Raw genomic sequence first — 12,707 nt, 5'->3', positions numbered from 1 at the left:
GGAATGGGCCTGGTGGAGAAACTGTGGGTGCCCCTCTGATGGACGGCAGATCCCACTAGTGGGCATAGGAACTGGGGCTGGGGACAGGCTTGGCTAGATAGGCAGTAGTACCTGCCAGCATCAGTGTGGGTTAAACAGTAGGGTCTGTTGAGCTGAGCTAGGCTCCAATACCCATTGATGTACACGAGAGCTGAATGGGATGCAGGATGGACTGGACCACTTTCCTGCAAATGCTTCCATGCATAGGAACTGGAGCTATGAGCAGACCTGGGTGGGGTTACTGGGGGTTGTTCCAAGTAGGCTGTAGCTCCTGCTGGTGTGTGTGTGCGGGCCAAGTGTGTGGTGGGCAGGGATAAGCTGGGCTGTAGCAACCATTGGTTTGCATGTGAGATGGAGCTGGGGACAGAACTTACTGGGTGACTGCAATCACCAGTGTGTGTAGGCTGATGTGGGTGACAGACTAGGCCGGACCCTGCACTGATTGGCATACAGGAGTCAGGTCTGGGGGTCACCTCTGATGAGGTTTCTTTGGGAATCCCCAATTGGACCACTGAACTTGGAACTCCAACCACAGGAAAACACACAGGATCTGTGATCTGACCATGGAGTGCATGTGTCAGCACCGGGTCTCAGGCCTGGCATGATGGCTCAATGGCTAAATCTTGGCCTTGCAAGTAAGTGTCAGGATGCTATATGGGTGCTGGTTCCTGTCCCAGTGGCTCCATTTCCCATCCAGCTCCCTTCTTGTGGCCTGGGAAAGCAACAGAGGATGACCCAAAGCCTTGGGACCCTGCACCTGCATGGGGGATCCTGAAGAAGGTTCTGGCTCCTGGCTTCAGATTGGCTCAGCTCCAGTCATTGTGCCCACCTTGGGAATGAACCAGGGGACCAGGTCTTTTTCTCTGTATCTTCTTCTCTCTGTAAATCTGCTTTTACAATAAAAATACTAACAACAATAAAAAAAGAACTGGGTCTTCTCAGTTGCTGTAACTTGTGTAGTGGACAACATGCCTGAATGTACATGGTGGACATGAGTCATTTCATTGAGACTTGCAGAGGATGTCTAGCACCATGGAGGGGAGAACGAATTGGACAGCTCTTCCAGTTAAGCTTTGACAGCAAGAGTCTAAGTAAAATGGAGACTCTGAGGTGGACTAGGTCAGCCAATGGACCTTGACAGGATTTCCTCAACCTTGGAGCAATGAAATCAACAGCAGCTCAGAACTATCAAAGCCACTTGAGCAGACCCTTCGGAACATGCTCCACCTCGGGGACCCTGGGATGACATCAGGTGGCCATTCCCCATCCCCCAGGTATTGATATGATTGGGCTGCTGGGAATGTCCCCCTCCTACTCTCTTCCCCACTTACCCCAGATACAAGAAGAAAAAAGGAGATTGAAAACAGTTGTCTCATCCACTTTTCCCTATTCCTAGACCCTCCCCACCATGATCAGTGGTCCACATGAGTGTGCATTCTTCTCAACTGTGTAAAAATCATCAAAACTTAAAAAATGTGTATTAAAAACCATAAATCCTGGGCTAAGCATGACAGCCAGGTCTAACTTGGTTCTTGTTTTTGCTGCACTCTCAAATCCAGTGCAACAGTAACCTGAAGACAAATCCAGCACACACCGCAGGGCTGTGTCAGGGGGTCCAGAGCAGACTGCCTAAGTGTGAACATTCTAGCCCTTGAATGTGTGTGGACCTCATGCTCACCACATGTCCCGGGAGCCTTGACTGCATGCGGATCTTGTTCAGCCTGTGCTCAATCCTGGTGGGTGTGAGCAAACCACAGCAGAACAAGACCCTGCTGAGCACCACTGGGAACTTGGGGGTGTAAGATGAGGGGGCAGACTCCCGGTCCAGCCCCTGTGGGTGTAGCAGCCAGCCACAGCTCTGTTGTCCACTGTTCTTGGCTGGTACTTTTGGAAGTGCTGGAAGCTGGGATTGCTCCAGTGACTTTCTTTTTTTTTTTTTTTTTTTTGACCAAATCAGGGTAAAGGAAATTATCTTGATGTAATTCCTCTGAATAGGACATGTAGCTTTTTTTGGAGGCTTATTTATTTATTTGAAAGGTGGGATGGCAAAGAGAAAGGGAAAGAGAGAGGAGAGAGAGCTTTTTCATCCACTGATTCATTCCATAAATGGCCACAAGAGCCAGGGCTGGGCCATGCTGCAGCCAAGGCCCAGGAGCTCCACCCAGGTCTCCTTGTGGTTGGCAGGGCCCATTGGCGGCTCCTCCTCCTCAGTCCTGGATCCTGAACTGGTGCACCCGCAACTCCAGCAGGCATTCCCACACGGATGCTGGTGCAGCAAGCAGTGTGTAACCAGCTGCACCACGGTGCCAACTCCAGCATACAGTTTTAATCTGCTAAGAATTCTAGCTCAGGTTTATGCCTCAAAATGCTGGCAATATTTGAAGTGACAGCTTCACATCTGTATCTACTGTGTGGCTTCCTCAGGTCAGTGGGAGGCTTACTTGTGCAAAAACACATACAACTTTGCGTTTTTAGCATATCATCAAGTTTATACCCCATTGAATCTCCCACCAAACCTGAGGACACCATGGGGTGCCAGACTGCACCCCAGGAGCCTGTGCCTCCACACTGTACTCCGGGACACTATGACCCCACACTGCACCCTGGGAGGCCATGCCCCGCACATTGCACCCGGGAGGCTGTGCTGTTATTCTCTCCCATCCCTGTTTTACTTTCCTTCACTGGTCTAGTCTCCAGGACTGACACTGTGTAAGCTTGGCTCATCTGGCTGGCAGCCTTGGCTCTTCAGGGCACTGTTGTCTGGCCTTTGTTTGGGCAGGACAAGCTCCTGTCTTTCACTGGGCACTGCAGAGGTCCAGGGAACAGAGACCGTGGTGTTGGGAAGCAAATGGGACAGAGCTGCCTGTCCCCAGCCAGCTCCTTCAATGGCACATCTGAGGCAGACACACATGAAGTGACTCAGCAACTCCCAGCCTGGCTCACTTCCTCTGTCTCCGGAAAGGCCGCTCCTACAGATCAGGATGGTGAGGAGGGCTTGAGGCTCTTTGTGCTGGTCCCCATCCTCAGAAGAAAGCCCCAGGACTGCCAGGGTTCACAGTAGGGGGAGGGGCATGGATCTGAGCCACTTATCCCAGAGCTGCTGGGCGGGATCTTTCTGGCTCCTTCCAGTGCTGCCCTCTGGCTGCCTTGGTGACCATCACATGGCCCAACAAACAGTCCTGGCCCACTGGCACCCTGGGAGGCAGCAGGTCCAGTGCTGACTCAAAATGCACAGAGTCCCCCGGACCCCGCTCTCCTGCAGCCCAGCCTCCCGACCGCGCTTATGGGACAAAGCCTATTGGGACCACAGGACAAAGGTGGGTGGCCTGCTGGCCAGGAGCATTCCCTGGGGAACCCATAGGTTGATACAGGGCCGGGCCTGTGGGAGCAGCTCCCCTCTTCCGAGATAACCAAAGGGCAGGACTCCCCACTTGGCCTTGTCCCCATTAAAGCAAACATGGACAAGCACCAGACATGGCATCAATGAGTCTGAAGGATACCTTACTGCTGTCAGAGGTGCCTCTAAGGGTCCCACAGGCCCCCTGCCTCCAGGATATACACTGCTAGCAGTTGCATTGCTTGTGGCGCACTTGCCAACCAGCAGTCGGGCCTCACTGAGTCCCCAACTCAATGTGAGCTTCCGGGGTGAAGGTCGGAGCAGCCCCAGCTCACCATGAGTGTCTTGGATCAAGGTCAGAGCAGCCTGAGGTTACTACGAGCATCTGGGGTCAAGGTCGCAGCAGGCCAGCTCACTGTGAGCACTGGGGTCAAGGTTGGAGCAGCCCCAGGTCACCATGAGCCTCTGGGGTCAAGGTTGGAGCAGCCCCAGGTCACCATGAGCCTCTGGGGTCAAGGTTGGAGCAGCCCACCTTACTGTGAGCATCAGGGGTTAAAGTCCCCTGCACCCCCTTGCTGTAGGGAAGGGGCTGTGCTCCACTCTAGACATGGGTGCTGCCCTCTGAGGACCAACGCTGTTACCCTAGTGAAGATCCTAAAGTCCCACTCTTACCCTCTGCTTGCAGCTCTGGGTGGGTTGGGAGACCCTGCTCCCTTCTCCCCCCTGTTCCTCCTGGTGAAGCTGCAAGCCTGGGAGCCCCTGGGGTGGGGGATGGGCTCAGCCTTAGTCCTGGGGAGGGCTGGGGCAATGTTGTGAATGACAGGCCATCCACACACTGACTGAATGTCACTACCTGCCCAAAGTGATACAGGATGGTGACCCAGATGCACTCTGGGGAGAACCTGCTTGCCTTATAGTCTTGGGGCCACACCCTGCACCTGCCTCACTAATGGCAAACAGGAAGCTGTGGGGTCAGGGCTTCCTCCCCGTTCCCCCGCCCCCAGCTAACTCCATCTCTGATCCTACCCAGCACAGTGCGAGGCTTGATTACCCTGCCTATCACACCCCAAGGCAGGAGAGTCTCTCAGAGCTCCCAGACCTCTTGGGGGTGGGGTGTTGCTCCACGGGGCCCAGCCCAGGGATCCCCACTCCCCCCAGGTCTCCAGCCACCACTATGGGGTGGGTGTGATGTCACTTATGTTCTGGGTGGCATTGCACCAGCTGTCATTCCTTGTCAACTGACAACCCAGGAACCCATGTGGGGAATGTGCTGCAGACAGTGGTGGGGTTATTGACTGTGCCAAGGTGCTTAGCAGGGCTGAGCAGTAGGGTACAAGGTTGCCCTGAGGTCAGAAATTGATGACCCCAGCCCAGTGTCCACTCTGCCTGACCATGACAGGGATGGCCCCTCTCTGGGTATAGCTCCTTAACCAATCAGAACCTTGCACCATTGGAATCCTTGGTGCTGAGAGCAAAACTCTGTGAGTGTCCCCACTGCAGGACCCAGAGCCTGAGCCTCTGCCTGGCTGTGCCACAGGTGCTAACCGCCCGGCCACTGGTGGACACGCAGGCCCCGACCACCTTCTGCCACCTGCGCCTGAAGGTCAAGAGGCTGAAGGTAGGTATACAGGTAATGCCCAGTGCAGCCACATGCCCAGGGAGGTGCAGCAGCAGGCACAGCAAGGGGCACACAGGGCATTGGTAAAGGCACACAGGGCATCAGTGATGGCACACAGGGCACAGGTGAGGGGCACACAGGGCATCGGTGAAAGCACACAGGTGAGGGGCCCTGAGGTTCCCCACCCAGTGACAGGTGCTCAGTGACGAGTCACACAGTGTGGTCTGCTGTGTTGGTCAACATCCTGTTGCCTTTTGCTTTCAGTTCCCTCAGAATAAACTTTCCCAGCGCCAGGCCCCAAAGTGAGAGGGGGAACCATGTGGCCTGCAGGGAAGGGCCTGAGCTGTCAGCTGCAGATAGCCTGCAAACACCCCCGATGTAGGCTTGGGTCTTCTGATCAGTGGGAGACTCTCCTGGCTCAGTCTCCCACCAGCGTCATTCCTTGTCAGCAGCCAGCGTCAGCAACCCTGGCTCCTTTCCTGGCTGTCCTTCCGCCAGGGTGGGTGGATCCAACAGTGACTGGAATTCCAAACCTGGACAAGCCATCCAGGTTGAACCTTGCAGTCGGTCTGGAGAGCAGGGTGGGCAGGGGGACAGGAGGATCCAAGCATGGGGATGGCCTCGTCCTCCACCGCCCCAATCTGTCTGCAGCTGGAAGAGGAGCGGCTGCACGCCATCGACAGGGAGAACCGCCTGCTCCTGGAGAGGGTTGCCCGGATCCTGAGGACCAAGGGGAGCTTGGCCGGAGACATGACCAGGTCTTGGGGAGCCTGCCCAGCATACATGGCCCCCACGTATGTCAGGTCATGGGCCCCTGCCACCCAATGGTCCATACCTAACTGCAGGCCTGGCTCCCGTGGCAGAGATCACACTGGGAGGACCCACGTCCCTACGCATCCTGGAATGTGAAGTTGTGGGTGTCCCTCCAAGGAGGGTGTCCCTACCCCATGCCCAGATCCAGGTCCCTGAGATCCCACCCAGGGGAGGTCTGTAATCCACTGGCAGGGGTGTGGGGGGACATGAGGCCTAAGAAGGTGCCTAATCTTCAACCATTACCTCCCATGGACTTGCTGTGTGCCTGTCCACTAGGCCACTATGCCCTGGCGTGGGTCCTGGCGACCCTGGTCTTTTAGGAGTCACTGATGCAGTGACAGCAGCAGTGACAATCTTGGTGGCTACTGGGCCAATCTTGGTGGCGACTGGACCTGGGACACACACCCTTGATGGATGCAGGTCTCTTTCCTGAGTCGGAGGGCCAGCATCCATGACCATGCCCTCATAGTACAAGGCACAGGACAAAGGCTGCACGGATGGGATCCTCCCAGACCCAAGGAGCTCAGCTGAAAGATTTGGTGCAAATAGAGACTTGGCTGTATTGTGAGCCCACCCCCAGTCAGCCCTCCCATTGGCCGCACTGTGTGTCCATCCTGATTCAGCTGTCACTGACCATATCATATTACCACTGACTCAGCCATCCCATTGGCTGTCCCACAACTGCAACTTCTGTTCATACATGTACCTGTAACACAAGGCACACATGATTACAGTCAATTTCTCAGCCCTCACTGAGGAGCTGTGTTCAATTCCTTCCCTTTGCCAGCACTGAATGGTACTTTCATGTCCCCGGAGTTGCTTTTGTTCTTGCTCCCCGCACTGGCCGTGTCTTCTGGTCAGGGTTCTGCTTGGTGCTTGTTTCCCAGAAGGTGGCGGCCGTGACTGTGTGGCCAAAGTGTGATTTATCGCTGACGGGTGTGTCTTCTGCTCTGCTCATCATTTCACCTGAATTTATTTTTAATAAAACTGTTTGCACTTTCCTCTGTGGAAACAAGATCTTTTTCTTTGTTTTTAAAACTTATTGAAAAGGTAAGAGAGAGAGCTGAGTGCCTCCAACATCCAGGACTCAGCCCAAGGCGTCTAACTTGGAGCATTACTTGCTGCCTTCTGTGGAGCACACTGATGGGCAGCTGGAAGGAGGTGGGGGCACATGTGCTGCTTCTTGGATTAGATATCAGTCTGTAAAATAATTCAGTAACTATGGAGTTTCTGTATGTTATACAAATTAGAGATCAGGGCCCGGTGGCGTGGCCTAGCAGCTAAAGTCCTTGCCTTGAACGCCCCGGGATCCCATATGGGTGCCGGTTCTAATCCTGGCAGCTTCACTTCCCATCCAGCTTCCTGCTTGTGGCCTAGGAAGGCAGTCGAGGACGGCCCAATGCCTTAGGACTCTGCACCCGCCCGTGTGAGAGACCCGGAAGAGGTTCCAGGTTCCCGGCTCCGGATTGGCGCGCACCGGCTGTTGCGCTCACTTGGGGAGTGAAACATCAGATGGAAGATCTTCCTCTCTGTCTCTGCTCCTCTCTGTATTTCTGACTTTGTAATAAAATAAATAAATCTTTAAAAAAAAAAAAAAACAAATTAGAGATCAAATTTTATTTTTTCCAGGCTAATTACCAATTCAACAGCCTTCACTATTCTTCATACTTCACATAAATTGCTCTCCAGAGTCACAGCCACACGTTTTCACACATGCACTGACACACTCATTCACACATATACATTCAATCACACACTAACACATGCATGTAATCATACTCTTACATGCACTGACACATTCACACCTATTCTTTTTTTTTTTTTTTAAGATTTGATTATTATTGGAAAGCTGGATATACAGAGAGGAGGAGAGACAGACAGGAAGATCTTCCATCCGATGTTTCACTCCCCAAGTGAGCCGCAACGGGCCGGTGCACGCCGATCCGATGCCGGAAACCAGGAACCTCTTCCAGGTCTCCCACGTGGGTGCAGGGTCCCAATGCATTGGGCCATCCTCGACTGCCTTCCCAGGCCACAAGCAGGGAGCTGGATGGGAAGTGGAGCTGCCGGGATTAGAACCGGCGCCCATATGGGATCCCGGGGCGTTCAAGGCGAGGACTTTAGCTGCTAGGCCACGTCACCGGGCCCATTCACACCTATTCTTAAACTCATCCACAAATTCACACATTTACACACACTCCTATATTCTTTTTTAAAATTTTATGTTAAATAATTTTAATTGGAAAGTCAAATATACAAAGAGGATGAGTGGCTGCAATGGCCAGAACTGAGCTGATCTTTAGCCAGGAGCCTGGAGCCTCTTCTGGGTCTCCCACGTGGGTGCAGGGTCCCAAGGTCTTGGGCCATCCTCAACTGCTTTCCCAGGCCACAAGCAGAGAGCTGGATGGAAAGTGGAACCGCTGGGATTAGAACCAGTGCCCATATGGGATCCCAGCACTTGCAAGGTGAGGACTTTAGCTGCTAGGCTACCACGCTATCCACATGCTCACACATTCACACACGCCTATATTCTTACATTCACACTCACCCACACATTCACACATACTCTCAGATATTCTTACATACATTCACACATTCTGGCACTGTCTCCATTATTTCCTGACAGCTCCACACCCAAGCAGCTCCTCTGGGCTCCTCAGTGGCTAGCATAGTGCCTCTCCCTGCTGGATGAGGGTTCGTGTCTGAGTCCCTGCTCCATGAGGATCTCACTGATTCCTGTGGCTTTTTTGGAAAGCTGCCTCCTGATGCATGTGCCTGGGCCACGTTGCAAATTCGCTCTATTTTGTTTATTTTTAAACCCATTTTGCTGTAGGTTGCCTCTGACAGGCAGATTGTAGTTCTGCTTATAAGCCTGGTCTCCGCTGAACCCTCGCCCAACTCTGTGTTGTCTCTAGTCAGGGATGGGTGAAGTGCTGGCTCCCTGTGTGCTGTTGTTTCCTTGCTTTCCGCCTCTTGGTGTCGGGCTTTTCTTTGCAAATGTGCAGAAGATGGTTGGAAACTGGGATCTAGCCCTGGCCTCTCCCTCTTTGTTAACAGGAAACAGAGGAAGCCCTACATCAAGGGATGGAGTGTGAGATGCTGAACAAAGACACGGGAAGCAGAAGACCCAGAGAGAAGGGGGAGGCTGGACAGGCCCTGGTGTGCCATCTGGCCACAGGCCTGGCCCCACACAGGCCTCTCTGAGGACACGCATGCCCGGCCTCTATCCAGCCAGGCCCCTTTGTGAAAAGGCAGAAACGGAAAGCATCGAGCTCAGGGCACAGCTGCCAGATTGCTGTCCCTGGCTGCAGTCCACTCAACAGACATTCCTCACTGCCTGAGGGACTTGGGACTCTTCCTGTGACTCTGTGAGGGAGGAGGGGACACCTCTGAACCAGTCTCCTTCACTGGGGCCATGTCAGGACGGACAGCTGGCCCTGCAGCGCCTCCCAGTGTTGTAGTGAGGAAGTGAGGAGAACGTGATGGATTTCAGAGGGAGTCTCCCCCTTTAGAAGGAAAACAGATCCGTTTGTTTAAGAAAGGTGGGTTTAGGAAGGAGCACCCATCTTCCTCTGCTTTCCCAGATGCCTCAGCAAGGAGTGGACTTGACATAGAACAGCCAGGACAGGAACCGGTGTCTGTGTGGGATGCTGGTGTAGCAGGTGGAGGCTTAATGCACTATGCTATGACACTGACCCCAACAAACATCTTTTGAAAAAGTCATATTAGATTCTTCCATAAGATAGGTGATGATCTTATGCCAGCATCACAACCGAAGATGGAAAGGGGCAGTCTCAGCGAGAGAAGGAAGGGCCCTCTGGGAGCCAGGACCCGTCTACCACCTTGCCATCCCATAGGACTCCACATTGAGCATTTGACCCATAGCTACTGCATCCAAACTGAGTCCAGGTGTGCTGGCCACTTCCAACCACTCATTCCCCACAGATCTTTGTGTGTGCCCAAGATTTGAAGCTGCAGGAGGGTATGGGCCAATGGTGTTGTGGAATCTATACTCTCTGCTATGTAACTCCCATGGTCGAGCGGGCAGAACAAAGTCTGGAGATATCACTGCTTGCTGAACCCCAATGATGTCCCTGAGGGTAGGTTGTGGGTCTCGCTCAGGTACTTGTTTCCACACTGCGCTAGATCTTTTCCCAACCATGATGCAACAAAGCTGACAGCTTCAAGATGATCAAACCACTCAAGAAACACCCGTGCTAGGTCTATTGGCTCAGTGCATCCACAGATCCAAACATTTGCTGCAAGGCTGGCCAGCAGAATTGTCCAACCTGTTCTGCTTTCCACCCCCTGACTAGGTACTTGACATCCTCTGTTGTCCTAGATGGGCTGGCCGTCATGTCCTCCATGTGTGCATCTGCGCATGCTGTTCACTATACAGGTATCAGCACATGGGAGGCCCAGTCCTGATACATGCACCCCATTGTTGAATCTTTAAGCCAGATGGGCGATGTTTGGCTTTTCTGCTGCTTCACGAAGTGACTTGGAGCAGATTCTCCAACATCACATATACAGGAGGTTAAGCTGGAACTCGTCTCCAGGAAGGTAGAGGGGTCAGGCAGAGAACAAGCTCTTCATGCTGCAGCCTTGGCCAAAATGCTCACTTCATGACCTAAACCCTCTGTCTGCTGGAGACCCCAACATGGCCAGCACCCTCACCAGCGGTATAGATCTGTGCCCATCTGGTGCAGTCAGCTCACAGCAGCAGGTGTGTCAATGGTTGACAAGCCTTGTGTCAGCTCCCCTGCTGTCCATAGCAGCTTACTGTGTCCTCTTGTGCCCACCTGTGCCTGGCCTCATTTGATGCCCCTGGTCTTAGCCTGTGAGCTTGAAACACTTCTGTGTGATCAAAGGACATCCCTTTCTTTTCCTAGCACTTCCTGACAACCAACAGTTTGTGAAGCCTGCCGGATGGCTCCTGCAGCCACAGTGGGGAGAAAGCCTCCCCAGAATGGGTGGCTTATGTCCTTTCATGCTCTGGTCTCCCGCATGGGACAGTAATGTCATTCAGCCATCTGCTGCTGCCAAATTGGTCAAGGGTGACTCAAAAGGTTCCGAGGGCTGTGAGTGGCCTGGTGCGCCCACAACAGCAAGGCCAAAGCATCGGAATGTTTTAGAACAGCAGGTGTGGGTAACTGGATGCACATGCCAAGCCCCCAGGCTAAATCCTACAACTCCCAGTGCACATGGAAGCTTTACTAAAGCAAACACTGAGCTCACAGGCCAGAGGCAGCAGGAAGCAGGGTCATCTGGCCTCAAAGATGAGAGAATATCTGGGGATTATGTCTCTAGAATCAAGGTGGTCACTTGTGTCCACCCCAACAAAATTAAATGAAATCAGGAAGTGGTCAGGGTCAGGTGTCCTGCTAGATAACTGAACATGGTGACTGGACACTGTCATGCATGTTCACTAGACAGTGTCACACATGGTGATTGGATGATGTCACACATGACGAGTGGATAGTGTCACACACAGTGACTGGACAGTGTGACACATGGTGACTGGATGATGTCACACATTATGACTGGATGGTGTCATGCATGTTGATTAGACGGTATCAGACACAATAACTGGATGGTGTCACACATGATGACTAAATGGTGTCAAGCATACTGGCTGGACAATCACACATGGTGGCTTGACGGTGTCACACATGGCAACTAAGCAGTGTCTCGCATGGTGACTGGACAGTGTCACACACAGTGACTGGATGGTGTCACACATGGTGACCGGATGGTGTCATGCATGTTGACTGCACGGTGTCACACACAGTGACTGGATGCTGTCACACATGGTGGCTGGATGACCACTCTTGCCAAAGACACAGCTATAGAGGTTAATTCTCCCTGAGAGACAAAGTGTACCAGGCCAGCTACTGCTTGTCCAACCCAAGTCCAATGTTCCTGCAGTTCTTCAACGACGAGGTCCTTAAGCCTCAGACAATTAAAGCAGACTCATGGGGACAACAAATAGAGACAACAATGATTTACTGGAGCAAGGAAAGCACTTGGGGTATTGGCTCAGGTGCACCCAGAGCCCGGAGGAGGCCAGGTGCTCTCTGAACTGCTAGTTTTCAGAGGCCTGAGGAGTCGTTGCCAAGGCAGAGACATTCGGGAGACCCTGGCCTGTGTGGCGCTGCTGTCCTGGGTTAGGAACTATCTTGGGGTTTTCCTACACAATGACCCATTTCTCAAGATCAGCCGTAGCTGCTCACAGCCTGGGGTGACGTTTGTCTCATGCACTTAGGTAGGCTGTCTCTGAGCTGGCTGCTTTCTTTTCTTCTCTGAAAGATTTACTTATATGAAAGATAGTTACAGAGAGAGAGAGAGATCTTTCATCCATCAGTGCACTCCCTAGATGGTTGCAACAGCTGGAGCTGGGCCAGTTCAAAGTCTGGCGCCAGGAATTTCTTCTGGGTCTCCCATGTGGGTGCAGGGTCCCAAGCCCTTCGGCCATTGTCTGCTGCTTTTCCAGGTGTGTTAGCAGGGAACTGGATTGGAAGTGGAGCAGCCAGGATTCAAACCAGCATCCACATGGGACACCAGCATAGCAGACGGCAGCTTTACCTGCTATACCACAGCAGCAGCCCAGAACTAGCTGCTTTCTAAACTGACATTTTCAAGCAAATAAAATAGTTTTAACCTTTTCCTAGCTTTCCTATTCCTTGGTGTTTCCCCTGAACTCTCTTTCCTGCCTCATCACTGCAGTTTTTGTGGCCAAAAACTGCTTCCAATTACCTGATGGACTCTTGCTCCTGCCATCATGCATCTGGGCATTTCCAGCCAGAGCCTGTTTGAATGCACCATGCTGAGGCTTGGGGGGCCCACTGCAGAGCCTGGCCATGGCTGTGGTGTCACAAGGACAAGATGGTGTGAGGACAT

At 52.9% G+C, this 12,707-nt stretch overlaps 1 protein-coding gene across 1 annotated transcript; it reads left to right on the top strand.

Moving 5' to 3' along the window:
• The first annotated feature begins 3,216 nt into the window (after window positions 1-3,216).
• Window positions 3,217-6,137, top strand: CFAP97D2 (CFAP97 domain containing 2). Its single transcript, XM_058670919.1, has 4 exons — window positions 3,217-3,356; window positions 4,914-4,994; window positions 5,646-5,788; window positions 6,128-6,137. Exons 1-4 carry the CDS (start codon window positions 3,267-3,269, stop codon window positions 6,135-6,137), a joined length of 324 nt encoding a protein of 107 aa, XP_058526902.1. The 5' UTR covers window positions 3,217-3,266.
• Window positions 6,138-12,707: the final 6,570 nt, after the last annotated feature.

The sequence above is a fragment of the Ochotona princeps genome, chromosome 12 (assembly GCF_030435755.1).
Source record: "Ochotona princeps isolate mOchPri1 chromosome 12, mOchPri1.hap1, whole genome shotgun sequence".
Taxonomy (NCBI): Eukaryota; Metazoa; Chordata; class Mammalia; order Lagomorpha; family Ochotonidae; genus Ochotona; species Ochotona princeps.
Note: the sequence above shows the minus strand (reverse complement) of the source record. Positions and strands in the feature narration are given on the sequence as shown.